The sequence below is a fragment of the Suricata suricatta genome, chromosome 9 (genome assembly GCF_006229205.1).
Source record: "Suricata suricatta isolate VVHF042 chromosome 9, meerkat_22Aug2017_6uvM2_HiC, whole genome shotgun sequence".
Classification (NCBI taxonomy): Eukaryota; Metazoa; Chordata; class Mammalia; order Carnivora; family Herpestidae; genus Suricata; species Suricata suricatta.
Window position 1 is genome coordinate 94,106,389 of NC_043708.1, and position 27,843 is coordinate 94,134,231.

Here is a 27,843-nt window from a genome sequence, read left to right on the forward strand (position 1 = left end):
CTCTTCTTTCAAGAAGATTGGAGAAAATTTTATGTCAGTTTCATAACTCAATTTTTAAAAAAGGAAGATTGCAGGTGCCACGAGAGCCAGGAGGGCAGCACCACCAAGTAGCTGAGGAAAGGTGTGTTGTGTTTTGTTGTTTAGCATGAAGGTGAGAGAGCCCAGGGCATGGTCTCAGGCAGAGGGGTGACAGAGATGAGGAGTTTAGAGTCACTATGGAGAGAGGGGTACTTAAGAAAGTGAAATCCCAGAGGGGATGTGTATACATTTGAAGTCATGCCAGCAATGTGCCAAGCACATCTTCGGAATGATTTCATTGGATCCTCACGATAACCCTATTAGGCAGTTTTTGTTAGAGATGAGGAAACTGAGGTGCAAGGTCACATAGCGAGTGGGTTGAAACAGATGGGAAGCCAGGTTGAACTGCAAAATCAGGCTCTTGAGAACTTCACTGTTTAGAGGGGATGTGGCTGAGAAGGCATTCAACTGAGTCTAAAACCTGCTACAGCTGGTGGTCACTGCAATGTTCCCCAGACCTCCAGCCAATGTTTCCCTGAATCTTTTGCAGCTGTAAGCAGTCCAGCATGGGGAAGGGACCATCTTCCCCCACTTCAGGTTGGTCTGAGTCCATCTGCAATAATGCTCTGGTGTAGTCAGGTTGGTACCGTGGCTGACTGCCCCTTCCTCGCCAATCCCAGCACCCAGGTTCCCAGCCCCTCCTCCAGTCTCTCTCTTCCACTCAGCCCAGTGCAGGCCGTCCTACCTTAGGCAGAGCTTAGCACACAGTAAGTGCTGTAGAAATGATTGACAGGTAATATCCTTTGTTTCTAAAGCAACTAACCTACCTCTAATATCATAAAGCACAGGGCTGCTCAGACAAACCTAGATTTCAACGTCTCTTCTAGTACCTAGAAGCAGTGTGACTCAGAGTAGGTTACCTGTTCTCTCTGAACCTGTTTCCTCATCTAAGGACTGGGATAACACAACCTCCTTCATACATTGTACTGAGCATTAAATGAGATAATTCATATCATGTGTTAAATGTCTCCCCCGTAGCGTGTTTCCAATAAATGTTGGTTTCCTCCCACCTCACAAGCATTTTAATAAAGCACCATCCCTCTCAAGAGCCTGTAGGATCAGTCCTCTAACATTTAATTTGACACTGTGGGAAAGGGAGAAAATAAGACCTACAGCATCTTCCAGTTTGCCAGAAATCTGTCTGGGTTTGCTTTTCAAAATAGAAAACTCTACCTTTCTTGTGCTGTCACAAAAGGCATTTACACACTGTAAGCATAACTTTAAAGCAAGCAAGAGAAAAGAATTGCCTTTTGCAAGGACTGGGCACGCTGTTGGTGACATTTTTTAAAAGCCACTGCAGAATCTTCTAATAGAGTTCATTTGTTGGTGGCGTCATGAGATGCCTGGCAAATTTTAGAGCATGTCTCATTCATTAGACCAGAAGAAAGCCGTAACGTCAACAGGCAGGTTTTCTTTCCATAAGTAACAACAGACGAAACCAGGATAATGCTCTCACCCACCTGCCACCTGCTCCCATTCTGCAGATGGTGTGGGGGCAAGAGCAGGAGAGAATGTTCTGGGGTCTACCACCCCCGGTCTTCCCAACCCAGCGTAACAACAATCCTCAGTGACATCTACACTGCGTTGTAGAACCGTCATTCTGACCACCCACTGCTCATTCCACCTCTAAAACCTCAAAAGACCAAAAAGATGTGGGCTTTTTAATGCAAATTTCAAAGCCACTTACAAAGCACTTGTTTCGTAATGAAGAAAAATGACTTTATCTAACAAGATCTATACCGCCATCAAGGAGACTTGGTGGAAGGTCTGTGATGTGATTTCTCTAGCAATCTCAAGCCACCAGTTTAGTTCTAATAAAAGACACTGGGGAGGAAACTCTTCTTCCTGCACCACTTTTTTTTCTTTTTCTTTTTCTTTTTCTTTTTTTTTTGCCATAAACTAGGAATCATAATCATCTTTTTTTTAGATGATAAAGAAAATCTTGTGTAGGGTCTGAAAGTAATTTTTACTTCTTCCTAGTGGATCCATCCGAAATTCTCTGCTGAGGCTGGTACCAGAGAAGAAAGTTTTGACAACCTAACATTCAAAAGGTCAGAACCAATCCACAGGATAATCTGATTTAGCCCACTAATTTTCCAGCCTCCAGCCAAGTAAACGTTTAGAGCTTGCACGTGTAAAACAGGGCAAGCTAAAAGCAACGGCCAATTCATCCAGTCGTATCTGCACTTCCTAAATCTTAAAATTATTTACTTAGGAGGGAAGAGGCGAGATAACTATTTGAATGTTAACTATTTCACAAAAATAACCTACTGTTCTTTTTCTCTCCTTCTCTCCTTTTTTTCCACCCTCTTCTTCCCTTTCTCTGTTTCTTTAACTCTTAAGAAAAGTCAAAGGGTAGAGGAGAGTGAGGGAATTTTCGTCTTAAATTCACTTTACATATCCAGCTCTGGCTTTGGGTAAAATTAGGAATTTGGCTGCATTGGCTGTAAGTCCTTTTCCTGTCCTGCCCACATGGCACAAGACTGGTCCTGTTCATTGTAACCCAAGAAGACTAGAAAACCACATTTTCTGGGCCGCTTCAGCCTGGCTGCTGCCAGAGATCTGAGGCTGCAGAATTCTATCTGTGATCTCCTACGTGGCATTTAGGCAATTGCCAGCATAAGTGGCCATTTGTGCCCTTGGAATAGCATGCAAATGGGCTATGGTAGGCGCAATTCAACAGCACGTGCTTAGTATCTGCAGTTTTGCTGCAAAGGTGAAGTTGGCTCCATGTTCTCTATTTATCCCTTTCCTAAATACTGATGACTGTCCAAAGGAAGGCGATTTTGATATGCCAGGAACAAGGATGGAAAACCTAGTCACAGCCGGGGAAACATCGGCACCATCATTTTAAAAGTCAGTTTAGAGGCAGCTGTTAAGCAGGCCACTTTTCAGGCTCCTTGTCAAAGTTGAGGGGTGATTAGCAAATGGTCAGCCCACATCTCTGCTGGAAACATGAATTAGTGGTGCCACCTCCTGGCAGAGACCCCTCCTGGTGAAGGCTGGGAAAAACATGGCAGCCATTTTGTTTCCGGCACCAGAAAGTTCAGACCTGGAAGAAATCAGAGGGCTTGTTCTAGTCCAACCCACGAGAAGCAATCAAAACCTGGAAAAGTGACATCAAATCAGTGGCAGAGCAGAGACAGAGGAACTAAATGAATCACATCTGCTGAATCCATACCAAGGGCTGAACACTGCACACATCACGTTACATACTCACGACAACTCTGTAAGGAAGATACTCTTCTTTCCCACTTTCCAGGTAAGAGAAGTGAGGGCCAGAGAGGCTCATATGACAGCTAATCACTGACGGAGCTCCCCACTACCTTTCTGGTACTTCCTAGCCGCCTTCAGACATCTGGACGTCACATGGAACAGATATTAAGCCCAGGCTCCAGTGTATCTGGAAAAAATGCTGTCACTGAACTACACAGATTGTCCTGTTCACTGGTCCTGAGAATCTGAACGGAAACAGGTCCACTGTGTGGAGCTGGGGGGAGAGGGGCGGGTCCTGGGAGAGATGGGGCCGGATCTGCAGAAGGCACGTGTTTCCTGAGAAGTCAATCAGTAAATAACACTCATCAAACATTGTATTCTCTCCCTGAGTTTTTCGTAAATGTCAGACCAGTTTCTTATTTGGACAATATAGTTCCTATGTGGAACATAGTAGAAACTAAGCAGATACTTGTGAAATGAATTGTTCGAAAGGAAATTTGGAGATGATCTCTCCATTCAGCGCTGTAATTCTCCTCTCCACCTTACTCCTTTATTCTCTTCCTCCTCCTCCTCCTCTTCCTCCTCCTCCTCCTCCACCTCCCTTCACACACAAACTCCTCTCCAGTTCTTTATTCAACTTGATATTTCCAGGAAACTCAGTACTTTCAATAAGTGCAAATCTTTAAAATTATTCCTGTTGACTCTGTCATCCAACAATTGCACTCCTTGATTTTTTTAAAGCAATCTCTACCCCCAACATGGGGCTGAAACTCATGACCCCAAGATCAAGAGTCATGCTCTACTGAGCCAGCCAGGCACCCCTCCTTGATCTGCTTTCTAACCCCTGGGGCAGCATAGAGCCTATCCATAGGGCCTATGTATACATTAGTGGTCAAATTTCCACCGGGCTCCTCTTCTTTAGGTTAATACGTCCTTGGTTTGTTTTATGGTTTCCAAACAAGGCCCCCTCTTCTCTGGTCACACTGTGCTCCCAGAACCCCATCCAGCCTCTGGGCAGATCAGCTCCTGAGGAGTAGGACTTCCTTCTCTTGTTTAAGCTCAGGAACACCCAGGCCCAACGTGGCTACCCTTGGACTTGTTATGTGAGAAAAACAAGCCTGCAGTGCCAGCTCTCTGCTGCTTGCAGCTCAACGCTTCCCTAACTGATGTGTAAGTACCTGCTTGGTCCCTGGCTCTGTGCGGGCTACTTTACTCATGCCATCTCCAATCAATGGAAGAATTCACTAACTGCGCCCCCTTCCTGGGGTTGCCCCCTGTGAAACAAGGGATCTGTCCCAGGTCACCTCTGTGGTCCTTTCAGTCTCAGGTGCCAACTCTATTGGCATCACCACCAACAGTCCTTAGTGCCTACACTAGACTCCAAAAGCCATGCTGGCGTTTTTCTTCCATGATTTACAGTCATAACTATTTATTTTGCATAATACTTTCCTTCCTGGAAATAGTTTTCATAATTTCCCTTTTGGAAGAAAGAACAGGGTTTTGCAGAATCTGTCCCCGCTGAGTTAGAGAATCCTTAATATTCTAAATCGTCTCTCCCCTCTCCCCCTCGTCATCCATTCCTCAGGAGAGTGCAAGAACAAGCACCCTGGCCACCAGCCTGCATCTGGCTCTCAGAGAGCAAGCTGGGAGGGCTGGCAAGGCTGAACTGTGGGCTATTGCCCACTGGCCACCAGGCCCCAGAGAAATGGACCACATGGAACATGCTGATTTCGGACAGGCCCAATACAGCGTTGGTCACTAATTAGTGCCAGAACTTCTCGAGGCCTCTGTGTGTTCACCTGTACGATGGGGGTGGTCTCGATCCCTGCCTAGGCTGCTCTGTGAAGTTGCTCTGAAGGGTTAATGAGTATTTTCAACCACTAAGAAGAGGCTGTACATGTCAGGATCAATGTTAAGATCATGATAGCTGTTCTTTCCATATGATGATGATGTTTATAACCAGCATTATTATCACTTTGTTACAATTCAGAGTTAATTGACGTGGAATGTTGCCTTTACCCAAAACGTCTCCATGTGGCTAGAACATGCATTTATTTGTGTACTTACTGCATTTATCAGACCAAAGCATGTGTGGCATTTAGAGCACTTAATTACTCCGGTACAAGAAGCATTTGCTCTACTCCTGAAGGGGAAAGCACCCCTGCAGAGTGAGCGACAGTTCCCTAGCTATGACTGTTAAAGACACCAATATTTCTGACTTCTACTGCTAAATCTCTGAAAACCAACAGAAAGGTTAAGGCTGAAACTCTAATTCGAGCTCGGCCTCAGTGGCTGCCCCGCATTCTCCAGTCCCCTGTGGGCAATGGAGGCAGGAACTGCTCCAGCGGCCGCCACCGCATGGGAATAATCATCAAAAGGGAAAAGAGACAAAAATATTTTAATTGCCTTGTAACCTCTCCTTAGCTGTGAAACAAGGTGGCCTTTACGGCAGCCCCCCAGAGAGACTAAACACTGGGCCAGGACTGTTTTGAATGGAAAGCTATAAAATCCAGGCATTTAAAAGGAGTGTTACTCTGTAATCACTGCTGCTATTTATAGAGCTTGGCCTGCTCCACGGGCTCAGGGCTGCACAGAGAGCACCTCGTGGCGTCAGCCTTTACCAGCTGACCTGGCTGAGATTGGGGGTGATGTCCTGGTGGGACCTGCAGTTGGAGGAAGTCTGTGATATGACAGCCACTCACACGAAGTTCCCAGGAAGACAACCAGAGCTCGAACCCAGGCTGGAGATTTCCACTGCACCAAGGCACGCCAGGAGGAAGGTGAGCAGACCAGCTGATCCCACCATCTTTCCCCCTGGCATATACAAAACTCTTAGGAGCTAGGATCTGTTCTCTGGGGAAAACACTTAATTTTTCAAAATGTTTATGTATATAATATTTAATTATTATATTATATTTTTATATAGTATTATTTATATATATTATTTATTTATAGAGAGTGAGTGCAAGCAGAGGAGAAGCAGACAAAGGAGAGAGAGAGAATCCCAAGCAGGCTCCTCATTGTCAGCGAATGGGGGATTCTATCCCACAAACCATGAGATTATGACCTTAGCAGAAATCAAGAGTTGATGTTCAACCGACTGAGCCACCCAGGTGCCCCTTAAATTTTTTTTTTTTTAATGAGAAGTTCTCTCTGACCAAGTTGAGCATCTCTAGAGTTGTTTATCTGGATTCTAAACATCCAGTGGACAGCTGCCTTCCTGTTCAGTCACCTGCGAGATGACAGGCCTCTCCCAATCATACAATTTCTTAGTCCCTCATTCTTAAACATGAACAGAAATCCAAGGGTCACCAGACAGTTGGTTTAAATTACATGAATGAAAAAGCTAAACAAACAGAAAAATTGACTCCAGAGGAAACAAAGGTAATTCAGGAAACAGACTTTTTAAAAATCTGTAAATAATATCCTCAGAAAACTGTGAGATGATATCATGTCCTTAAAACAAGAACAGAACACTATTCACAAAAGGAAAAATGTAAGAAAGAGGTCTTGGAAATGAAAACATGATTGCTGAGATAGACATTTAATAGAGATTATGAAATATAGATTTTAGAGTATAGAAATATAGGAAATCTCCCAGAAAGTAAAATAAAACCAACACACACAGACACAAAAATAAGACACTAAGACACACACAAAAACCCCACAAAACACTAAATATCAGAGAGAAAAAGAAAAGACATAGAAGGCCAATCAAGGAGGTCTAAACTCCTCTATCTTCTGAGTTTCGGAAAAAAGAACCAAGAATCTGTAAAGGTAGAAATTATGAAAGAATTTAAGAAAAATGTCTAATGCTGAATGACATTACAATGTCAGTGAGTGACACTGCAATTAAAATGGGCAAATACCTCGTAAATTTAAAAAATGATTTGTAGATTCATGTCTAGATAGAACATGAAAGTTCACAATACTGAGACTGAAAAATATTCTAAATGTTTCAGGGGAGATTAAAACAGAATATCCATCAAAAAACAAGAGTCAGAGTGGCAAAAGCAAAAGTAAATGCTAGAGGACATTGGGACAAAGACCTTACAATTCTGAGGGAAAAAGATCTTCAACATTTGTATACCCAACAGAACTGTCACTTGAATATGAGGGTAAAGCCAAAGCATTTTCAGGCAAGTAAGGACTGAACCTATTTAATTCAAAACTTTTTTTTTTTTAAGTTTATTCATTTATTTTGAGAGAGAGACTCCCAACTAGGCTCTGCACTGAGCTCGAACTCACAAACCTCAAGATCATGACCTGAGTCAGCCGCCTAACCGACTGAGCCACCAGGTGCCCTATTCAAAGGTATTCTTATGAATTTACTTTAGGATATGCTCTCGAAAATGGAGGGAGCAAATTGAGGAAGAAACAAGACCTAGGAAATACTGTCGCCAATCTAGGAGGGAGTCAAGGTTATCCCAGAGAGTCCTTGAGAAAATAGTTTCCCCCTAAGCAGGAAGCCAGGCATTCCAGGAAGGAGGTCTCTGGGAAAATGGGAACTTAATAGAATACTTAAAGTCCTGAAGAATTTGGAAATAATTGGGAATATGATAAATAAAATTGGCAGAAGAAACAAAACAGAAAGTTAATGAGAAATTCCAGGAAAACAGAAACCTGCCCAGAAAAAAAAGAGGAACTTTAATTATAGTGTATACACTATGTAAATTATTTACCTGGTTGTAACAATATGATTGTTGCTTAACGGTTTTCAGCTGCTGGGCTTAACCAACAGGTAGTACAAGGAAGACTAAGTGATGGTCTCAAAACAAATGTAACTATTAAGACTCTTATTTTTTTTGTTGTTTTTAAAGAAATTTTTAACATTTATTTATTATTTTTTAGAGACAGAGTGAGCGTGAGCAGGGGAGGGTCAGAGAGAGAGGGGGACACAGAATCTGACGCAGGCTCCAGGTGAGCCGTCAGCACAGAGCCCGACATGGGGCTCGAACTCACAAGCTGTGAGATCATGACCTGAACTGAAGTTGGACCCTCAAGTGACTGAGCCACCCAGGTGCCCCTATTATGACTCTTCAAAATGGAAAACTCCAAGTCAAATGAACAGGATTAAGAGAAAGAAAGAAGACCGCTGGATGGAAAAGTAGGGGTGCTGATATGAAGCCAAGAATATTGTTTATAGTAGATGAAAGAAGAGAATAAGATATCTTTTTTAAAAAGTCTTTATACGTTAATTCCAATATGCTAACATAGTGTTATATCAAAGGTACCATTTTTACTTAAAGTTATAAAACTGGGTATCTTAGTCTGTTTGGCTATTGTAACAAAACACCACAGACTGGGTGGATTATAAACAGCAGAACGTTATTGCCCCCAGTTCTGGAGGCTGCAGGTCTGAGATCAAGGTGCCAGCATGGTGAGGTGAGGGCCCTTCCAAGGTTCAGACTTCTGTCCTCACACGGCAGAAGAAGCAGGGAGCTCTGTGGGATCTTTTCAAAGAACACTAGTCCCATTCATGAAGGCTCAGCCTCTTGACTAATGTCTCCCCGTAGGCCTCACCTACTAATCCCAACACTTCAGGGGTTGGGATTTGAACATAGGACTTTTGGGGGACATAACCTTCAGATTATAGTGATGGATCCACAGAGAAATTGAAAGTCAGAATATAACAATATTAGAAGTTAATGATGGCAAGAGGTAGAATCAATGAACTATAGTGTTTATTATGGCAGGAAATAAATAAAATGTAAAATTCATGAATCAAGGAATAGAGGCAGAAACACTGTCTACAGATATGGGGATGGAACTAAAACTTCTCAGGAGGCAGAACTAAGGATGTAATAGTTGCATACATAAGAATTTCAAACTACAGTATTTCCTATTTTGAAATAATTTTAATCTTAAAGTTGCCATAAAAAATGTGCAAAGATTTCCCACACACCTTTATTTTTTTTACTTGTTAATTTTTTAAAAATTTATTATTGAGACAGCGAGAAACAGAGCATGAGTGGGAAAGGGGCAGAGAGAGAGAGGGAGACACAGATTCTGAAGGAGGCTCCCGGCTCTGAGTTGTCAGCACAGAGCCCGACACTGCGGTCCAAACCACAAACCGTGAGATCAGGACCTGAGCCGAAGTCGGACGCTTAACCAACTGAGCCACCCAGGCGCCCCAGCCACACATCTTTTATCCAGCTTCCCTCAGTGTTATAATCATGCTCCGATGATCAAAATCAGGAAATTAGCATTGATACCATACTATTAACTAAAATATAGACCTATCTTAATTTCACCAGTTTTTCCACTATTGTCCCTTTTCTGTCTCAGGATCCAGTCCAGGACCCCACACTTCATTTAGTAGTCCTGCACCCTTAGTCTCCTGCAGTCTGTGACAGTTCCTCAGGCCCCTGGCCTTTCATGGCTTTGACACTTTTGAGGAACACTAGCCAGTTATTTTGTAGACTATCTCAAATTGTGTTTAACTGAGGTCTTCCTATTGTATTGGAGTTAGGCGTTTTTGGCAAGAAGTTCACAAGTGTGCCCTTCTCACTGCCTCGTATTGGGACTGCATGCTATCCACATGACTTCTTAAGGTTAACCTTGGTCACTTGGTTAAGGTGCTGTCCACAGGGTTTCTCCACGGCAACGTTATGATTTTCCTTGGTAATTCATACCTCAAGGGAGACACTTTGTTTTAAAATGTTTTTAATGTTTTTATTTATTTATTTTTGAGAGACAGAGAGAGACAGCGTGAGCAGGGGAGAGTCAGAGAGAGAAGGAGATACAGAATCTGAAGCAGGCTCCAGGCTCTGAGCTAGCTGTCAGCACAGAGCCTGACGCGGGGCTTGAGCCCACGAAGCATGAGATCGTGACCTGAGCCGAAGCCGGATGCTTAACCAACTGAGCCACCCAGGTGCCCTGCAAGGGAGACACTTTGAAAGTATGCAGCTACTCATTTCTCTTCAACTTTTGCACTTTTAACATCGATTGGTGGGCATTGCCTGCAATAATTACTATGGTGGTGACTGCCTAATTATGAATCACAATTTCTCTCATTCCTTTTACATTAATTGGAATTCTTCTGTAAGGAAGAAGCTTCCACTCATGTATTTATTTATTCAATTATTTGTATCAGTACAGACTCATGGAACTTCATTTTATTCTGTGGAGAGCTCCTTCATGTTGGCTCCTGTGACCTTTTGATGCCTTTGTATCAGTTTTTGAGCAACTTATTTCTGTAATTACAAGTTGTTCAAGGCTCATCTTTAATTTTCCCTACCCCAGCCCAGGATTCAACCATTTGTCCAAGGAGCCCTGGGTCCTTTTACGGAGAACGATGGATCTATCTTTACATATCCACAAAACATCATTTATCACATTTCCTCCAAACTTGATCCAGTCCTGTAGAGCTCCATCCAGCCTTCTCCCTTCTCTTTTTGGGAACTTCCTTGTCAGACCTTGAGAAATAGGACTTTCAACATCCACAATGTATTTACTTATATGTTTGCTCCCTCCTGGAACATACCTTTGGTAATTTCAGAGTTGCTAATCCATGCCACTGTGAGAAATAAACATAGGAACTGGCAGAGAGTAGTTATATACGCTGTCTTTAACCTGACAGTTTCCATTCAAAATATTGTTTTTGCAGCTGGGTTATTTTTCTTCCTCACTCCCTTTAGTGTAGTTATGTTATTCATTTTCAGTTCGGTTTGGGTTCCCATTTTACTGTTTGTGTGCCACATTGGGTTCTCCCACATCCTGGTTGATTATAAATGTTTAGTTTGGGGTGGTATGTAAAACGTTACTATGATTCTGATCAGCGCTTCACAGAAAGGATTATTCAGAGAATGCTGCTCCCTCCTCATCCCCACCACCGCATCCTAATTCCCCTCTTCTTTCAACCCCTTTCACACCCACCCCCTGTAGGGAACTCTATTTCTTAGGTCTGCTGCTTTCTAAGTGCCACACACTGAGTGGTTTAAAATGACGGCCGTGTTGTCTCACGGTTCTGGAGGGGAGACCCAACGTGACAGGTTGGCAGGGCCGTGTTCCATCTGGATCCTGCCGTGCGCTAACCTCCCAGGGTCCGTGGGCAACCTGTTTGTTCCTTGGCTTTTTCCTCACCCTTATCATTGCCTTCATCTTCACCTGGTGCTCTCCCTTTGTCTTTCTTTACATGGTCACTTTCCTCATAAGGGCACTAGTCCTCACACTGGATCAGAGGCCACCCTACTTCGGTATGACCACATCTTAACTAATTCTATCTGCAATGACCTTGTTCCCAAATAAGGTCCCGTTCTGATGTACTGGGCATCAGGACTTCAACGTAACTTTTCAGGGCTGTGGGGAAACGGGGTGGTGGGACCACAATTTAACTCACAACAGTAACCTATCTCTTTATTCTGGCTTATTCTTCCTGTACTTTTTTGCACAAAGGAAAACAATTATACAGATGCTCTTTCTCACGTTATTTTTCTCTAACTCAGTAGTATATCCTAGAAATCATTCCATCTCAATTTTATGGCCGTGTTCCTCGGTATTTTATAGAGCTGCTTGGTACTCCATTTTATTGATGAACTACAGCTTCTTCAATCAGTCCCCTATGAATGAGCATTTCAATTTGCAATTCCCAGCAGTGCTGCAGTGAAGAACCTTGTGCACCTTTATTTTCACTTTGTTGGAAGCACCTCTGCAGAATAGTTTCCTAGGCGTGTTATTGCCGGGTCAAATTGCATTCGCAGTTCTGTTAGGTATTGCCTAATCCTCTTTGCAGCTTGCATTTCCACCGGCGTCACGTGGGAATGCCTGTCTCTCCACAGACCACAGAGTGTATCATCATACTTCGTCATTTTTGCCAATATCACAGGTGAAAAGTACTTTCTCAGTATCCTTGAACTTGTATTTCTCTAATTATGAATGAATTTGAACATTTTTTTCATGTTTGATAAATATCCCCATTTATCTATTGGATTTTTGGTCCTTTGTCCCTTATTTAGCATTTTCATTGAGATGTAACTCATACACCATGAAATTTACCCTTTTTGAGTGTACAATTCAATGGTTTTCTTTTAATGTTTATTTTTGAGAGAGACAGACAGAATCTGAAGCAGGCTCCAGGCTCTGAGCTGTCAGCACAGAACCCCATGTGGGGCTCCAACTCATGAATTGTGAGATTATGACCTGAGCTGAAGTCAGATGCACAACCAAATAAGCCACTTGGGTAGCCCTAATTCAATGGCTTTATTACATCCACAGAATTCTGCAGCCATCAACACAATCTACGTTTAGGACATTGTCATTACCCCAAAAGAAGCCTTGTATCTTACTCTCTATTCTTCTCCAGCCCCAAGATCCACTAACCACTCTCTGTCCCTGTGGTTTTGCCTAATTTTGACATTTCATATAAATGGAATCACACAATGGTGGTTTTTTTCTGACTGCTTTCTTTCACTTAGAACATTTTCACGGTTCAGTCATGTTGCAGAATGTCTCTATATTTAATTTTTTATTGGATAATATTCCATTTTGTAAATACATCATTTTGTTTATCCATTCATTAGGTTGACATTGGGTTGTTTCCACTTTCTCTGACTATTGTGAATAGCACCATTTATTAAAATGTCCATCTTTCCCCTAGGATTTGAGATGCCACCCTTAATTTCTACTAACTTGACCCATAATGTCCCATCTATACTTGGGTGTATTTTGGGGCTTTCTTTTCTTTTTCGTTGGTCTATTGGTCTATGTGGCCAGCCACACTTTCTTTTTTTTTTTTTTTTAAGAGTCTATGTGGCCTGCCCCATTTTTTGGGAAAGATTTTATTTTTAAGTAATCTCTCCACCTAGTTTGGGGTTTGAATTCACAGCCTCGAGATCAAGAGTCACATGCTCTACTGACTGAGCCAGACAGGGGCCCCCACACTTTAATTTTTTGAGAGAGAGAGAGAGAGAGAGAGAGAGAGCGAGCATGAATGGGGAGAGGACCAGAGGGAAAGAGAGAGAGAATCTTTAAGAAAAAATGTTAATGTGTATTTTTGAGACAGAAACAATATTTGGGGCAGAGAGGGGGGCAGAGGATCCAAAGCAGGCTCCATGCTGACAGCAGAGAGCCCGAAGCGGGGCTCAAACCCACAAACTGTGAGATCACAACCTGAGCTGAAGTGAGAAGCTTAACTTATTGAGCCACCCAGGTGCCCCCCTCCACACACACTTTTAATTATACAGGATTTATTGTATATGCTACAATCTGGTAGGGCTAGTCATTTCTTATTCTTTTTCAAGTGTTTCCTGGCTATTTTTGCATTTCTGTTTTTCCATGTGAGTGCTATTTAATATCAACCTATCTAAGAAAGTACATTGGTATTGCATTCAATTTTTAAATTAACTTAGGACAAATGACATCTTTATAATGTTGAGTCATCATGTACAAGAACAGAAGGTGTCTTTCCATTTGTTCAAGAATGCTTTTGTGTTTGTCAGGGGTGTCAAGTTTTATTTTTAAATTGCTTTTCAATTACTTGAGGGGCTGTATTGAGTCCGTAGGAATGTGAGAACACGTAAAACTAAGACAGCATATGCCACATTCTATGCGGAAAAAAGACCAGAATGTCTTAAGTGCTAATAGGACTCCCATAGTAAGTGATGTTTTAGAAACCCGTAGCCTGATTGACCAATGCCTTTGATGAAATTTTATCAATGTCAGCTGTACAGGGATGCTCTGAGCAGCCAGGAAATGCCAGAAATACAGGATTATTTTCTTTCTTGGATCTTCCTCTCAGGGCTTGGCGGGGAGCCAGATTTTTCCCACCTAAACCATAAAATTGCTTGAGAAAGATAAACAGTTTCTCTCTTGAAGAGGGGCAGGGGAAGGCTGATATAACCAATGGAGTCAGTGACCTGGGACACAAAAGTTTAGAATACAGCAGAGGAGAAAAAGTAAATTTCATATGTTTGCACTCATAGGTCTAACAGGAGAAACCTAACAGAGGACCATGGGGAGGGGAAGGGGGAAAGAGAGTTGGAGAGAGAGAGGGACACAAATCATGAGACTATTGAATACTGAGAACGAACCTAGGGCTGGAGGGGGAGGGGGAAAGGGGGTGATGGTCATGGTGGGGGACACTTGTGGGGAGAAGAACTGGGTGTTATATGGAAACCAATTTGACAATAAACTATTATTTTAAAAATTGTAAAAAACCTAAGTATATAAACTTTAGGGGGGAAAAAAAGTAAATTTCATAGCCAGGACAGCAAAGCCCTTGTATTAGGATAACCAGCCGGTGGAGATGCTGCGGGAAGTTTACACATGTGCACCCCCTCCCTTCTTACTCTCACACCCGCTCACAGAGCACACAGAACAGCAGAGAAGAATTGATCAAGATGCAGAGAACAGGGTCTGAGGGACGGAAAAAAGACTCACTGGAGGATATTTAGCAAGCCCCCTGTGTAAATGAAGGGTGGTGTTCTAAGCCCAAAGCATCTAGGTATATTCGATTTGTGATTTCTAATGTTAAACTATTTGGAAAATTTTACCCATTACTGATACTTGTTATTTTAGGAATATTGTTTACTACCAGTACCACTTTGACAGCCTAAGAAGGTTACAAGAACACATGCAAATCTGGTTAGTTCCTAGTGCCCGTTAGCCCCGGCACGGGCGTGCACAGCGTGCACCTGACGTATCCACACCTGTTCTATCTGGATGGGAGGAAGTGTACCAGCCCCGTGACTGATACTTCCAAACCTCACCTGCAGGTCAGGCACAGTGAGATTCAGGTGAGCTCATCAGGCCTAGGTACAAAGGTCTGAAATTCTATCAAGCCTGGGCCAGGGGACCACCCAAAGAGGCTGACCTCACTCCTAGGTCCAAGTCTGCTCCTAATTTACTCTGTGACTTGCTGTGTCTTGTTTTACCTTTTTGATCTGTCAGATGAGAGTATTGGCGCCTGCCCTACTCACTTTTTGTATCGAATACAGTGAGACAATTAAATAAAAATACATTAAAGAGAATTGAAAGCACTGTCCAAATGTGAGGGACTCTCTAGAGTGAGTCAGTGCACCTTGTGTCTAGCACGTCCCAGTGTCCTAATTAGGAGAGGGAGCGGTTTGTAGCTTTCAAACATTTGTTGTGGATTAAAAAACATCCTCTCAGTGGCTGAGTCACTACTCTGACCACGGTGTGTATGTGAGATCATTTTAAAAGGGCTGAGAAATCTGTGTTCCACCAGTTGAAGAGACTTCCAGGGCCCCATAACCTGGCAAACGGACTTTGGAATGAGGGCCTCCCCGCAGTGCTGGCAGGGGAGGCCGAGATGAAGAAAGAGGGTGAGTCAGAGGGAAAAAGTTATTGTCACTCTGGAAAAGATTCTGTAGACTCACACAAGTAGTGCCTGTTGTATTTAACTAGGGAACCAGTATAATTAAGGAAAACCTCACATTTATGTCTGTCCTTCTTGGTATATGCATATTTGTTCTCTGAGTTCATGCCCATGAATAGTAAGCATCTTTTGAGTAACTAAATATCTGGAAGCATCTTGAGTCAAAGAGATTTCTGAAATTCGTCTACACAAAAGTCTCAAGTGAAATCTCAGGCAGATAAAATAATCCAGTGGGCCACACTGCAGCTAACACCACCACCACCACTGCTCACACTGGGAACTCTGCCCTGGTCATTTCTCTGGGTCTGAGATTGGTTTCACGTAAACAGAACCCACGATAAATGGGAGAGACTGGGAATATGGGCCTTTTCCCGACCACAGCCTCCATTTCAGGCCACGTTTCCAAACGAGGGGAGGTGTCCCTCTTCCTTACCTCTGTCACTATTGGAACAGCTCTTACCTCAGTCATCTACACGTTACTATGAATACATATGGGGTCAGCAATCTTTTCCTTTGTATTATAACCCAATCTTTTAAGTATGGAAGTAAAAGGTCTTATTTTCTATAAAGACAATTTCAGTCGTCAGCAAATGGGTGTGGGGGGCATGTCTGATTGCCCGTGAATCTCACCACTCCTGCTGGGAAGGCTGGACCCCAACTAAATGTAGCCATTTAGGCACTTGAGGGTCATTTGGGGAACGCAGGTAGAGGAGGGGATTTCACGCCGCCCTGCGGGGATTGCTGCCTTACCTGCTCCCCCTCCTGGAGTCACCAAGGCTTCACCCACGTAGTTCTGTGACAGCACAGGCTCCAGAACAGCTCCTGCCGGGCAGCCTGCCACCACCTCCTCTGTGCTGTCCCAGGCTCCTCGGCTCACCTCTGGCCTCCGCGTCCTCTCCCGAGACCCCTAAGGTCCTGGAGCCCATCTTCACCTCTCTCCTCAGGACCTCTGACCTGTTTCATCTTCTCCACCCACCCCACTTCCTCATGGGCTTTCTAGAGCTTTCCCCAATCAGCAGTTATTCACAATTGCTAGGGCTGGAGTGCCACAGCGCTAGCCTGCCAGCACCTGGATGCTAAAGTGAAGACTGGGGCGGGGGAAGCACAGACAGGGTCTCAGGTGGGAGCAAATTGAGATCTGGCCTGGCACGTGGAACGCTGAGAGCAGGAGCCTGGTCATCAACAGGCAACAGGCTACAGGTGTGTGCACTGGCGTGCATGCGCGTACGTGCGTGCGTGCGTGCGTGTGTGTGTGTGTGTGTGTGTGTGTGTGTGTGTGTAGGGGGTGTTGGCATGAGGCGAGAAGCTGTTTGGCAATGATTACGAGTCCTAGGAGACCTAACAAAGAGGGATGAAACACCTAACAGTTTGGTTTGGTCTAGAAAAACACTACCAATTACTTTTATTATAATTGACCCCCAATCATCCAAATGGAATCATTTATTCCATTGATTACAGGGCAGAATACAATGATCAGAAGTGGTACCTGGTAATATGGAGCAGCTTTCCTAGTTTGCCGCACATGTAATATGGTCTCCACAGGCTCTCAATTATTTGCTGATGACCTTCAAATCCCCACCCACTTTCTGATCCACAGCTGCCAACCAAGTGCCTCCTTTGATCACATGTGCAGAGCCCATATCTCCCGTTTCTGTTCCGGTGGCAGCATGAGACCTGTGTCGTTGCCCCAGTCTGGATATCAGAGTGGGTACAGCCCAGAAGCCTGTCTGCTCTTCTTGCCTCTCCTGAAACAACAGCAGGGGCTGATTCAGCCTGCCACCTCTGGCAAAGTCCACCTCTCCACCTTGGGTTCCGGTGCTGCCATCTCTCTCCTGTGTCACTGGCATGTTTTCCCAACTAGCACCTGCTCTTAACTCTTGCTACCCCTAACTAGGTGGCGCAAGGTTTCTCAAGTTTATGCCAAATCACAAGCTGTTGATTTGTAACGTTTGAATAGCTTCTCCGTTGTTGATAGCATATACCGTCTGGATTCCTTAGCATTGAATATAAGGCCTTTCACACTCGAGCTCCTGTTTCTCCAGCCAATATAACCTCTGCTTACTCACTGGGAGGAACTCATAATTCTCTCTGGTGAGTCTCTTGTATTTCACTCTTTCTTTTTCATGGGCCACACGCACTGCTGAAAATTAGAGGGTTGGTTCCAGTTCAAAGCCTTTGGCCGGACTGAACTCTCAGCCAGAAGTTCTCCATCTGCAGCCTATTAGCCCTCCTGGTCTCATTTTGTTATTCTCTTTGCACCAGAAAAAACAAACAGATGTCTCTCCCACAGTCTCTGCCTTCCTTGTAATGTCAAAGGGGTTCTTTCCCAGGTGACCCCCTGCGACCCCGTGGAGTTCCCTCCTCTGTGGTGGCTTTCCCCTCCCACTTGTCCAATCTTATCGCCACCCCCAACTTTCTGGCTATTTCTTTCCCATAACCCCCCGCCCCCCCCCCGCCATTCCTGTCCCCTTCACCCTGTCCTGTGACAATCTTCCAAGATCTCAGAAGTTGCACTTCACCCCGGATGCTGGTTTCCGGCAATTCCCATATATTTGCTTCTGCCCACGGCTTCCGTGATCTTCAGTCTGGGGCGCCATCGAGGACAACGTCAGCACGAGGAAGCAGTCTTAGGTTGGGATGTGGGGATCGAGTCTCCTTCCCATAAGTCGTATCTGATTTCTCCCAGGTCATCCCTATTAAACGTACAATCTGAGTGGAAACAGTGGACTTACAGTGTGAACACAGTTCCCCTTTCAACCAGGCTGCCATCCTTAAGCTCCTAAATAGAACATTTGGAAAAGCCATAGAACAATGTCCAGAATGTTGCTTTGTTTTCAGCATTTGGCTCTTCTAGAGGAACTTCTTCCAAGGGTCTGGAGTTGCCTGGAGAAAGCCAGCTAATCTAGCACATTCCCAGGTGACCCACTTCAGCTACTTCTCAGTCCCCACTGTTGTGTGGAGGCAGGAGCGAGGCCCCTTGAGCCTGGCGGTGGCAGCAGCCACACATGGCTGTTTGCAATGTGGCCAGTCTGGATTGAGATGCGCCCTATGCCTAATATGTATTACGTTCCGGAGACCTAGCACTTGGAAAGGAAAGCTATCTCACTAGCAATTTTATATTGCTTGCATGCTGGAACAGTAATGTTCCTCTCAAAATATTATTGCAATGAAAGTTATTGATCTCTTTTTACTTTTTAAAATGTGCTACTAGATGGGGCACCTGGGTGGCTCAGTTGATTGAGCGTCTGACTCTTGACTTCAGCTCAGGTTTGTGGGTATGAGCCCCACGTCGGGCTCTGTACTGACAGTGTGGATCCTGCTTGGGATTCTGTCTCCCTCTCTGCCACTCCCTCACTTGTTCTCTCTCTCCCTCTCAAATATAAATAATAAACTTAAAAAAAACAAAAATGTGCTACTAGAAAACTTAAAATTATACTGGTCACCTGTATTGTATTTCTTTTTTATTATTAAAATTAATATTTATTTTTGAGAGAAGCAGAGTGCTAGTGGCATAGGGGCAAAGAGAGAGGGAGACAGAAAATCCAAAACAGGCTTCACACTGTCAGCACAGAGCCCAACTCAGGGCTCAGTCTCACAGACCATGAGATCATGACCTGAGCTGAAGTCAGACGCTTAACTGACTGAGCCCCCCGGGCGCCCAGTACTGTATTCCTATTGGGCAGTGCTGGGTTAGGGGTTGGCTCTGGGTAAGGTCTTCAATAGTCCAAAAGCTTGTAGTATGTGCTGCATGTTCCTTTTTCCTGCCCAGACAACGCTTAAATTAGTAGTTAGAGGTCTTGACAATAGATCCCAAATTTTGGTTCACATTGTTCCCAGATGGGAAGGGGGCAGATACGTTAACTGAGCCTCTGGGGCAACTCCAGATATCTGGCGCCTTAGTAGTGACTGAGTTAACAGAGCTTTCTGTCCTTGCTTCTCACACTTTCTTTTTTTTAAGAAGTAGACAAGGATAAACATTACAGAATTCCTTGTAGCTTAGAATCACAAACATCAACATGCATTCATGAGCATTGCACCATCACAATAAACAGCCATATTATGAAAGCAAACCCAGGTGGCTACTACCCATTTATCACTGAGAAGTTGGTCATCCCTTTGGAGGGCCAAACATAAGCTCTTTCACTGTCGTCAAGTCTGGAAGAATATTTATGCTACACTTGGGTTAAGGCCCAGTGACTGAGTATTAACAAAGTCATTAATCTGGCCTGCATTTTCAAGCCTAGCATCAATGAAAATCCTGTTTGTTTAAACTGGGATTATCCTTAGCTCACTGTGCTCATCGCCTCTCCTTAATTTGAGAGAATATGCCTGAGTTTCTCATTTATAAAATTTGCGTGTTAAAGAAAAACAACTCTCAGGAAGGCATGGGGTTTGCCTTCATAATAATTGGTTATTTTTCATGGGAGAATGTAAATCAGAACCTAAATGATGGACTGAGCATGCTCGTGGACCTATAGTTATGGTTTTAATTTCTGGTTAGCGTCCCAAGGAGAAAAAAGCCTCTGCTCCAGAGTTGGGTGACTCCACAGGACCCTTCAGTCACCAGGGTGTATGCAGAACCCTTTTCCCTTGTCCCCAGAGACTGAAAGCCCCCAGATGATCAGCAGCTCTGGGTTATAAATATCTTTCTTCCCTTCTCAGTTCTAAGTTGATTTGCACCTAACCTCACCATCCGGAACATGATTTCACTGGGAAGAATACCAACCCTTCAAACAAAAAGAGCAGCTATGATATTTTGTCTCCCTTTAAATAATAAGGAGTCTTTTAATGATGAGCTGAATCTAATTTCAGGCCAATCTAACCTTGACATCACTGAAAAAACAAAACAAACACAGGGGCGCCTGGGTAGCTCAGTCAGTTAAGCACACGACTTCAGCTCAGGTCATGAACTCATGGTTTATGAGTTCAAGCCCTGCGTCAGGCTCTGTGCTGACAGCTCAGAGCCCGGAGCCTGCTGCGCATTCTGTGTCTCCCTCTCTCTCGGCCCCTCCCCCACTCACACTCTGTCTCTCTCTCTCTCTCTCTCTCTCTCTCTCAACAATAAATAAACAATAAAAACAAAAACAAAAACACAAATGGGTGGCTCACCTGAGAGCAAGGATTTGTGAATGTACAACTGCTGAAGTCAAATCCTATGGGCTCATATTAGCATTAGTTTATCCATCTGGCACTTCATTGGCAATGGATGGAAAAATGAACTGCACACTATAAAATTAGATACATTTCAGTATTTTTCAAGCTGCATCTCCATAAACCTTTGCCATTCTTTACCTTTTTCCTTGCACGGGAGGCTGAATTTCCAGTAATAGCCCCGACAGTTTAAGGGTCCAATCCCTGCAGCCTGTGAATGTGGTAAGCTCTCACTCTGTGTTCTGCCTAGGGCACAGTCAGCCTTCAAAAGGGGAGATTACTCAGATGAGCCTCATCTAGTCAAGTGAGCCTTGAAAAGCAGAGACCTTTCCTTACCCCTACCTGGTGACAGAAGGGGACACCAGGGAGATTCCAAGAATGAAGATTTTTCCACACACCACTGCTGGCTTGAAGAGAGAGGTGGCATCTGGAAGAGTGGCCCCCAGCTGACAGCCGGGGAGAAAATGGGGACCTAGACACACAGTCACAAGGAATTGGATACTGTCCACCACCTAAAGGATCATGGAGGCACAGAAGAACCCAGCTGGTTGGCACCTTGCTCTTGGCCTTGTGAGATAATGAATGGGTGTTGGTTTCAGTTGCTGGACTTTGTGGTAATTTGTTATGCAGCCGTAGGAAACTACTACCAAATGCTGATTTGTTTGTTGGATCCTATAGCTTTTCCTACTTTGTTGTGGTTCATAATCCACTGGGTTTACAAGCTGTGCGGCCTCAGGTGATTTGCTTGTCCTTCTTGAGCCTATAAAACCTGCCTCACTGAGTTTTTATGAAGATTAAATGGGATCCATGTAAAGTGTTTACTGCAGACCCCGGTGCTCAGCAGGATCACAATCAAGCTCCCTCTGCATATCTATTTGTATAGTTCCCAGTGTCCCCCCAATACAGAGCTTCTTGCAAGTTACTGCACAGAGCCAGGGACACTGAGGGGGCTCAATCCATGTGGGCTGTAGTGTTTATCAGATCGTCATATTCATCAAATATTTGTTTGGGGAAATGTACATATTAAGAAGATGCGTACTAGATCATCTCTGTCCTGACGCTGGCCAAAAGTCTGTAGAAGAGAATGATGTAAAACCAAAGCATCGCAATAGAGTGCCATTCACGGCTAGTATATATCAAATGTCGAGGCCACAGCACCTTCCCACTGGTCTCAAAGGAGTGATTCTCAGGTGGACAGCAGGCGTGGAAGCATGCAAGAAGAGCAGGCACTGAGGAGGCTGCAGTGATCAGAGGCTGGGGAGAGGCCTGGTGTGGGTCCAGCACAGGGGCCTGGGTGGGCTGTGAGGGGAGGTGGAAATCTCTTACACGAAGCTGAGATCAGCCTGCATTTTGTGCCACTGGCTTGTGCTTCGTACTTCTGGTTCCGGGGAGCCTTCGGAGGTTGTTTGGCAGAGTGACCTGATCAGCTGTGTGTATTAGAGAGGAAACACTGGTGTGGGTGGAGGGCCTGCATAGACGGCTACTGAGGCAGTAACTGGGAGAACCAAACAGGCAGCCAAGTTAGTGTTAATCTTTACCTTTCAAGAAACATACACACAAATCTACTCATAGTGAGGCCCTAAGATTCTAATGGACTGCAAAACAAAGGTTTCCGGTAAAGGGAGGAGAGGGGTGGGCTCACTGAGGCGGAGCTGGTTAGTCCCAAAGGGGCAGAAATGGAGAGGGCAGCGCCTGACTCCCAAGGATTAAAAGCTATGGTCTGGATTTTAGCACAAACAGGGGGCTCGAATAGTACATTCCCAGGGCTGGCTTGAATTAGTTTGGGATTCCCTTCTAACTGGGGAAACTTCCAGGTGCCTAGAGGAAGGAGGAAAAGATACTTAGTTCTGAATTAATACTTGGAACTCCTGCTTTCATAGAAACAAGGTTATAAATAATGGTTTGGTTACAAGCTGGCTTCTTGAATGAGCAATAGCCTGTCTGAATCTAGTCCATTTATAACTTTGTTATTATATTATCTTCTGGATCTTTCACTAACAACCAGACTTTTGGAAAATTACCTGTTTGTAAAATGGAAATTATCTGTGGTTATGCATTTATAATCCTGCCAATTCATCAGATACAAATTTAAGATGCTCTTGAGAGAACTCCTCATGTTGCTGCAAAGAACCAGACCAGAAAATATCACCCAGAATAGTGGCCTTGGAAACATTTCTATTTAAGAATGAATCACAGAGTTTGTTTTTATTAGAATAGAACTTTATTTGTGGCATCAAGATTTTTAAAAATGATTTGATACTTTATGCAATAAATTTGATACATTAATCTTGATATATATTTATCATACAGAAAAAATTTAAAAACAATGTCAAATGGCTTATAATCAAAACAAATTGTGTTTGACTTGATAATTATGTGGAATAATTTCAGCATTATAAATAAAAAAATGAAAAATAGCATTTTAAATTTGAGTTAGGATGAAACGTTTGTATTAAAATTTTGTCTGTGTTAAAGTTTGATTACAGAGAAAATATAGGCTAACATTATGTGCTTATAGTTTCTAGAAAAATAGAACATCCTTGCTTTATGAAAATAACCCTGTTTACTCTCCGGCTGTAGAGCGCATTTGGGAAACTTTTCTGTCTGGGACGAGAGGCCGCTGTCACTTCACACAGGTTCCATCCCGACCATCAGCCACATCCAGCGACGAAGGGAAGATGGGCCGTGGCCGGGAGCTGGTGGAGTGTGTGGTCTCATTGACATCTTGTTTTACTGGGTTTACAGGATCATCCAAATGAATTATAAGTCAGATGAAAAGCACACTTTGTATTTTCTCAATCTCTGATCTGCTATGATATTTCACAGAAATGATATTTAAACGATCATGTGGTAAAATCCTGTGTTAACAAAAATAGTTTTCACATTAAGGTCTCTATAATGAGAACATTTCAAAATGCATTGGCCCATATTAATATTATTTTGCTGATGTGGAGAAAATGAATTCTGATTTAGGATCCATGTACAGATAAACATATATACACACTATCAGATGTTCTTACTTCTTTATCTATTAGCAGACATTTTATTTTTAAATGAAGAGGTTCTTCTTTGGGAGTGTAGCTAGTGTGCACATCTGATTTGACAAAATCTGATGGTCGGCACAAAGCATCTATCTTCTGATTGTGTCAGACTTTACAGAGCAGCTCTCTGGAACTTAGAGCGATCTTCCATGACAATGAGGGTGGGTGTGATTGTTCTTTGATGGATGAAAGAACAGGGGCCCAGAGAGGTTCAGTTTAAACAGCTGGTAAGTGATAAAACTGGTACTATATCTGGTGGTCTTGCCTGCATGCTGGTGGACACAGGTGGAGATAAAACGTGGGGTGCACTGATCTGTGGATTACTTGCCCTAAGCCCAGCTGGGCTGGAGACGTACTCGGCAAGTGGTCTGGCTACCGTCACACCTGACATCTCTACCACGTGCTGACAGGTACTGTGTTGTCAAACCGGAACCAACAGCCAGGAGAACTTTTTACAACTCTTGTAGTATACATGTATTTAAGAAGATCCATAACATATATTTACAATTATTTCTAAATGACCACATGCCATATTGAGAAACAGGTTGAACTTCCTGCAAGAGCATTTTCTGAATAATCATTCTAATGTACGTACGAAACACAGAAATAGTCTTGGCACACGTTCTCTTTGCAGGTGCCCTGGAACTCTTTCTTTTGCCTTTTGCTGCTCACCCCTCTTTGGATTGTTTACAAATTCATTTACACATCTATAAGTTCCTCGAGGTGAGGACTGAGCTAGGTATCTTTGAAGCTGACAGCCCTGACCCCCAGGGCCTGGCACAGTACCGGGGCCCACAGCGGGCACGCAGTGCCACATTTGTTGAATGCATGCACATGAGTTTTAAGTACTTCAGTTTGGTTAAAGTACAATTTTACTTGTAGCATTTTTCCTAAAGAGTTTTGGATTTATAGTAAAACATCATTTTCATAGTAAACAGTATTTTTAAAAAGTATAAGAAATACAGTAATAAACTTAATACAAATTGTGCATTATGACTATTCTTTGGTTATTTTTAACAAATTATTTGGTTTTTTTGATTAAAGTGAAATACTAAAAATATAAAAATGCAACTACAGAAATTAGCTTACTCTGTAAACATAATAAACCCTGTAAACATAGATTTACTACATAATTGTGCAAGTGTAAAGAACGACTAGAAAAGGCAAGTACTATACACTTAACTCTTCAAGGCATATTTAGAAATACTGCTCTGTGGCACTGTCATTTAATGTTTGAAGAAGGAATTCTTCGTCCTTAAACACGAAGGAGTGATGACCATGCCCAGGAGCCGTGAGGATATACGGGCCAGAGGACGGAGTTACCACTCCCCACACTCTGCAGATCGGAAATCGTTTCACATGTCTTACAAACCACCTTGTTTGGTAAAGCTACATATTAACAAAAACCAAATACTTTGAAAATAAAGAAGTAAGCATTGTTTTTGCAAGTGAGTCAACTGACTAAAAGTATAGGTAACACACTTCCCCAGGGTTTTCCCAAAAATCTGGGTGCTAAGGTGCAGTAGGAGGGTCTACAAAATAATACAACAGCTGCAGGCAGCACTAAGGATTTTGCAGTTTACTCAATAGTAAAGTATTCTTTTCCAAATTTCAGCTTTCCTTCTCAAAAAGCATCACACCTTTCACACACGACACTTATCACGAATATTTCACAGTTATCATTTCAGTAGTTTAAGAAACAACTGCCAGGCCAATACTGTCAAAGAGGTAAATGTTAAGGACAGAACTCACTACTTCAGGCACACGGGACTTAGATGCTAGGGTGTGAACTTTAAAGACAGAGAGAAACAGCTGTGTAAATGCAACACATTATTTAAAAGTGAATGAAATAATAGTAAGGCTGTCATACTATTTCTTTGTATGCTTTTATATGATTTTCCTCCACTCTCTGGGAAGAAACAATGGCCAAGGTTTAGTAGTTCCCTGGAAAACCGTAAGTCAAGATTTTGCTTACGCAAGAACGGCAGTGAAACACTCGAAATTGTTATTTGGAATCTAATCAACACCATCAAAACCTTGAGTGTTCTCAATTGCCATCTGAAGTTTATCCCATAATTCTTCAAATGACTCATAGGGTGGCAAGTCCAAGCGATTAAAGCTGCAAGAACAGAGAGGGGCTGGTGACCACGTGGACAGAGCAAGCCTCCCGGTGGCCCACGGCCATGCTGCCATCTATCCCTGGCGCGCTCAGCAGTGCTGGAAGACATTTCATCACTGGGGCGAAGGAAGATACAGGACTGGACTCTAGCCATGGACTTGTCCCATGACTTCTTGGGGGTGTCCTTTCACACCCACCTTGACCTCCAAATGTCTGGCTTCATCTGCTACTTTAACCTCCCAAAGGGAAGGTTCTAGCTTTTCCTGGGACGGCCCATCCTTCATGCAAGGGAGGCAGGATATGGTCAACAGGTGAGACCGGCCTCGATGTTCACCCACCTGGACTTCAAGCCCAGGCTCACCTGGCAAGACACACCCGCTCCTGGGTCGGTGTTTCTGCCCTCTCTATCGCTGCCGCTGCCGCAGCACGGAGCGGCTGGACCCTCCCTACCGCGACTATCTACTTGGGGGCTTCGCTCTCAGAAAACCTGTTCTCGAAGGGTCTGAGGAACAACTTACCATGTATGAGCTCTCGGCAGCTTTTCAGGGGTACCCCACTGTTCCACTGTAAATGACTGTGGTCCATTTGAGCCTGTAAAGAAGAAGAGTTGCTTTGGTTTCATTTATTCTTTTTTTATGTTCATTTATTTTTGAGAGCGAGAGAGACAGAGTGCTAGGGGAGGGGCAGAGAGACAGGGAGACAGAATCGGAGGCAGGCTGCAGGCTCTGAGCTGTCAGCACAGAGCCTGATGTGAGGCTGGAGCTTACAAACCATGAGGTCATGACCTGAGCTGAAGTTGGTAGCCACTCAGGCACCCCTCGTTTCATTTCTTCTTTATAGAATCCCTAGAACTTGACAACTCATGTTTTCCAATGCAGAACTTAAACATGCAGAGAACTAATCGAGTCTCTTTAAACTCATAGGAAATGAAGGCTCTCCTATCCTTGACGGCTTCATCATCAAGACACAGGATAAAGATTCCCCTCCATCAGCTCATCTATGGGCGGGTGTCTCCCTGCCCCGAGGTGGCGTGCCTGGAGGTACTTCTGCTGTTTCCTAGCCCTGTGTTTCTATATCCCACCTCCTTCATAGGCACAAAGAGAAAATGAGTTATTTTCTTTCTTTTTTCAGTCCCACTGAAAATAGCTTTATTTTTTCTGATTATACAATCTCACTGCAAGAAAACTGAAGCAACAGAGAAAAATATAGTGAAGGGCATAAAAATCATCTCAAATTTCACATTTAAATCTAAGTAAGAATTAGATCATGAATCCTTTTGTGCATTTGCATACATGTGGAATTTTGTGTGCACATCATGTTATCCAAGCTACATTTTTGTCTTACTATCGGTACTTTCTGACACTTTTTTCCCTTTGAAGTTTTCACGTAGCTCTTCCTCCCCCAATTCCTGGCATCCTCCAATCACCCAGGTAGTCAGTGCTGACAACTCGATGTAAAACCTTCCATACTTTGTCCCCTGTCTTATAATTAATCCGGTTACATGTGTGAGTGTAATTGCCAGAAGCAGTACTAAAAATATTGGCTATTCTCAGTATTAGTTTTCTCAAAAAGTATTGCTTTTTCACACGGCACACATCACAATTATGTTCATGGTTAAAATTTCAGTACTTCTGTCATTGTTTTCCAGAACGTGGAATCCTATATTTCCCTGCCTCCTGATTCTCCTGCCAACAATCCATTACAGGGGCGCCTGGGTGGCTTGGTTGTTTAAGCATCCGACTTCAGCTCAGGTCATGGTCTCACAGTTCATGAGTTCAAGCTCCATATCAGGCTCTTTGCCGACAGCTCAGAGCCTGGAGCCTGTTTCAGATTCTGTGTCTCCCCCTCCCTCCCCCTCCCCACTCACACTCTGTCTCTGTCTCTCTCAAAAACTAAATAAA

General features: G+C 43.5%; 1 protein-coding gene and 1 long non-coding RNA gene across 6 annotated transcripts in view; one reads left to right on the forward strand and one right to left on the reverse strand.

The window, feature by feature from the left end:
- The first annotated feature begins 6,005 nt into the window (after positions 1–6,005).
- On the forward strand, positions 6,006–27,687 carry LOC115301853. The gene is made up of 3 exons (XR_003913325.1): positions 6,006–6,074; positions 26,866–26,982; positions 27,591–27,687. It is a non-coding gene; the product is annotated as an uncharacterized LOC115301853 (long non-coding RNA).
- The window catches only part of NEDD4 (NEDD4 E3 ubiquitin protein ligase), a 138,134-nt gene continuing 135,678 nt past the window's right edge, over positions 25,388–27,843 (reverse strand). For all 5 annotated transcript variants that reach the window (XM_029951853.1, XM_029951852.1, XM_029951850.1 and 2 more), the window contains 2 exons: positions 26,461–26,533; positions 25,388–25,942 (listed from right to left, as the gene is read on the reverse strand). In XM_029951853.1, coding sequence (XP_029807713.1) covers positions 25,840–25,942; positions 26,461–26,533 — 176 coding nt within the window. In that variant the 3' untranslated portion in view covers positions 25,388–25,839. The remainder of the gene's footprint in view (positions 25,943–26,460; positions 26,534–27,843) is intronic.